The sequence below is a fragment of the Theobroma cacao genome, chromosome 9 (assembly GCF_000208745.1).
Source record: "Theobroma cacao cultivar B97-61/B2 chromosome 9, Criollo_cocoa_genome_V2, whole genome shotgun sequence".
Classification (NCBI taxonomy): Eukaryota; Viridiplantae; Streptophyta; class Magnoliopsida; order Malvales; family Malvaceae; genus Theobroma; species Theobroma cacao.
The window spans coordinates 7,357,446-7,360,817 of NC_030858.1; the positions used below are offsets into that span (position 1 = coordinate 7,357,446).

Consider the following 3,372-nt stretch of genomic DNA (forward strand, 5'->3'; position numbering starts at 1 on the left):
ACACTCATGAAAATTATCAATTATGCACAACTTATTTCAGATACTGCATACAACTTATCATCGAAGATAATACTGCACAAATGAGTTTGGTTGCATTTGGTCGGCCTGCAGAAAAATTGGTTTTTGCATCGATCATAAAGTTAGCAACACTTCAATCCATCGACCGAATGACACTACCTGGACCCTTTAAAGCCCTGATCAATCTGCAGAAATTTTTCACTATTGGTTTAACAAATAGGGGGATCAAAACTAGATTTGGCAATTATAAGATATTTGATTCTACTGACTTGAAGGACCAAGAATGGCACACCGTAATTGTTGCACCTACCTCAAAATCATCTACATTTCCACCTTTGACCTTAGGATCATTAGCATCCAGAGCCACAATTGAAGAACCAGAGAAACAACTTTTGCCAACACCAATCAAAACAGAAATTAGTAGAGAGGTTTTTTTAGTGCCTACATTTGAGAAACAACCTGTCCTGACCAAGGGGGAAGAATCGCCAAGCAAAAAATACAAAACCAGGTATGTTTCATAGATAGCTTTATTTTTTGTGTGAACAATTCCTCACATAAAGTTACTGTAATTGTTAGCAATACTATTAGTATGTACTTCAAACTACTTACATCAAACTATTATAAGAATAACATATCTGAAGACTACAACTGTTGACAAATCTGATAAAACTTCTCGCTTTTTATTCTTAAAAGAAAAATCCTGCTTGCCTTAACCGAATTAGGTAGCATTTTTGGTTTTCCATTTTTAACTTAGATCTTAATTGTCTAGCTATACGCATAACCATTCTATCTGTTTGAATAGTTCCAACCTTATCAATGGAAATAATTTTAGAACATCCATAAAAGGCAAACTTTAAAGAATTTTATATACAAAAAGGAAGCTTAAAATTTTTATAGCAAGCTTATATGAATTTAACTCAATGGGAACAAGAACATTGTCAACTCAAATTGATTATCCTGTTATTTAGCAAGTTACTTAACAAATTAATTTGACAAAATCTACTTAAGACTAATATTAAAAAGAAACGATACTTTCAACCATGTGATTGGATAGCGAAAGAAATGATGAATAACCAAAAGAATTGTCTTGATCCATTTACAAATACCAAAAATCGCATGCAACTATAGGATGTTGCAAGGAATTTCCCCATAACTCGACAGCAACAAAAAACTAAAACAAAATAAAAGGATTGAAACATTGACTTTTGGGATTAATTCATAATCTCTTTTTTGAACAATGACTTCATTTTGAAAGTTGGTGAGTGCACAAGATAATATAATATATATAGAGCTTATTAATTAATAGTCCATATTTCTGTTATTCATCATGATTGATATTCTTTCATTTAAATACATTTATGCCATCTTTTTTAGAAAACCTTTTTTAAGGATTTGGCTTTTCCAAATTGCTCTTCAAAAGAAGAATTTTGTTTTTTTAACTTAAGAATTGGCACTTAAGTAGCTTAACTGGGCCATTATTTATCGTATAAAAAGCTATGCTTAAATGCTAGATTTGTTTGGAAATTATTTAATGCGAAATTTTTTACCCAATCAAATGAATAGCCAGCAGCATGATTGTACAGAATGTAGCAATCTGCCCATACTACTCTTCCCTATAATTTGTAGATAATGTTTTCAATATTTCATATTATGCTTTTGTGCTTTTTATCTTTTCATTATCAATTGCACTATAATGCTGATTGTGACAAAAATTCTGTAATGCATGTCTAATATGAGAGATAAAAAGGATTTTTTTCTAAATCCATTTTCAAATAAATTCGATTACATCTAAACAAAAGAAAGTCTCTCTTCCTACACATACTTGGAATGAATTGTTGCGTCAAATCTTTAATAATGTAAACTACGAATGATTGGAAAGACATGCATAAATATTATTCTGTGTCATATCGACACTTTAACATAATGTTGTCATTTTTGCATAGCCATCATGACTGCACTACATCATAGAAAATTGCAGATGTTGCACAGAACAACTTTTATGTAATAGATATAAAAAACAGTTTGTTGGATTAGAGTTAAATCATTTCATTTATTTGATGGGATGAAGTTTGCACTTAATAGGTTGTACATGTTTATAGAATATCTACTTACTCACCCTTTGTTATCAAGAATAGAAAATTTTGTTAAGAATTGTTTTGATTTTGGTCTTTATTATTAAATTAATTATCTTATTACAATATTTAATAGGTTTATTTATTCTCTTTTTATTCTTGCAGATGAATTAAACCATTACATGTTGATGCCATATAAATTCAATTTGCATATATAAAAACCTATTGCCATGGTTACCTTATTGTGTGTTCATAATTACAACAGGGCATTGCCCAAGGCTACACAACAATCAAAGAAGACAACCGCTCAAGACTGTTGAACGCCACCTAAGTCACAAAAAAAACTCTAGGATTTTGTTTTCAGTCATGCCCGAGCCTGCATGATATTTTTTGTTGTTACGCAATGATGCATATGATGCTATCTAATGTTCAGTTTTTGTGTAAATATAGTTGGAGGGCATTGACTTTCTTTTTTTTTAAGTTTATAACAATGGATGTTCACAAGTTGTAAATATTGGCTGATATCTTTTGTACGGAGACAATATGATCTATCTAACAAGTAAATATTTATTTCTGCGACATACTTAATACTGAAACTTTGACTTATAAAAACAAAATATGTACTGACATAGTTACATTGTCTCTTTTAATTGTTAATGAGTTAGTTGTTTTCAACCTATTTAATATGCATCATGGCCTATATTGAAATTGTTATTTAGAAAACATTCCATTAATAGCGATTGCATTAATATAGTTAATTTCATTCATACAATGAATTAATACTAATTGTCCATAATTGATTGAACTATTTAACAGAAAATAACAAGACAAATTTTTAATATATAAAATATAGATATCAATTATTTATATATGATCATACATTAATGAAAATATTTTTGCTTGATTAAATGGATTATTAATTCTATTTTATGTTTTCATTTTTTATTCTTATCCTTTTTTTAAATAATTTAATACATTCAATTCATGCATAAAAATTTAAAAAAAAACATTATTATATTAAATTAACTAAGCCTAAACGTTAACCCATTTGGGCTTGGGTCAATTCAACCCAACTTTTCTTTTTCTTCATTCTGTTTCTCTTTCTTGACTTTTGCTCTCTCCTTTTTTTTTCTTTGACTGACCCTACCGATCAACCCATTTTTCTAAATCCTTTCTCCCTTATCTTCATCCCAACAACGTGAAGTTCAAGAGCCTAGACATTTCCACCAATAATTCCCTCTTTCATTCTTTTCCTTCTTTTCTTCTCTTCCTTTTTCTTCCA

At 29.5% G+C, this 3,372-nt stretch overlaps 1 protein-coding gene across 1 annotated transcript; it reads left to right on the top strand.

Moving 5' to 3' along the window:
* On the top strand, nt 1-2,535 carry LOC108663403. Its single transcript, XM_018127124.1, has 2 exons — nt 1-526; nt 2,356-2,535. The coding sequence occupies exons 1-2, from the start codon at nt 81-83 to the stop codon at nt 2,408-2,410; spliced, it is 501 nt and encodes a 166-aa protein (XP_017982613.1). The 5' UTR covers nt 1-80; the 3' UTR covers nt 2,411-2,535.

Bases quoted from the DNA above. Each gene is read 5' to 3' on its own strand.
- LOC108663403 (XM_018127124.1), top strand. From the start codon at position 81: ATGAGTTTGGTTGCATTTGGTCGGCCTGCAGAAAAATTGGTTTTTGCA. The intron at 527-2,355 runs GTATGTTTCATA...TAATTACAACAG, and splicing joins AGCAAAAAATACAAAACCAG to GGCATTGCCCAAGGCTACAC.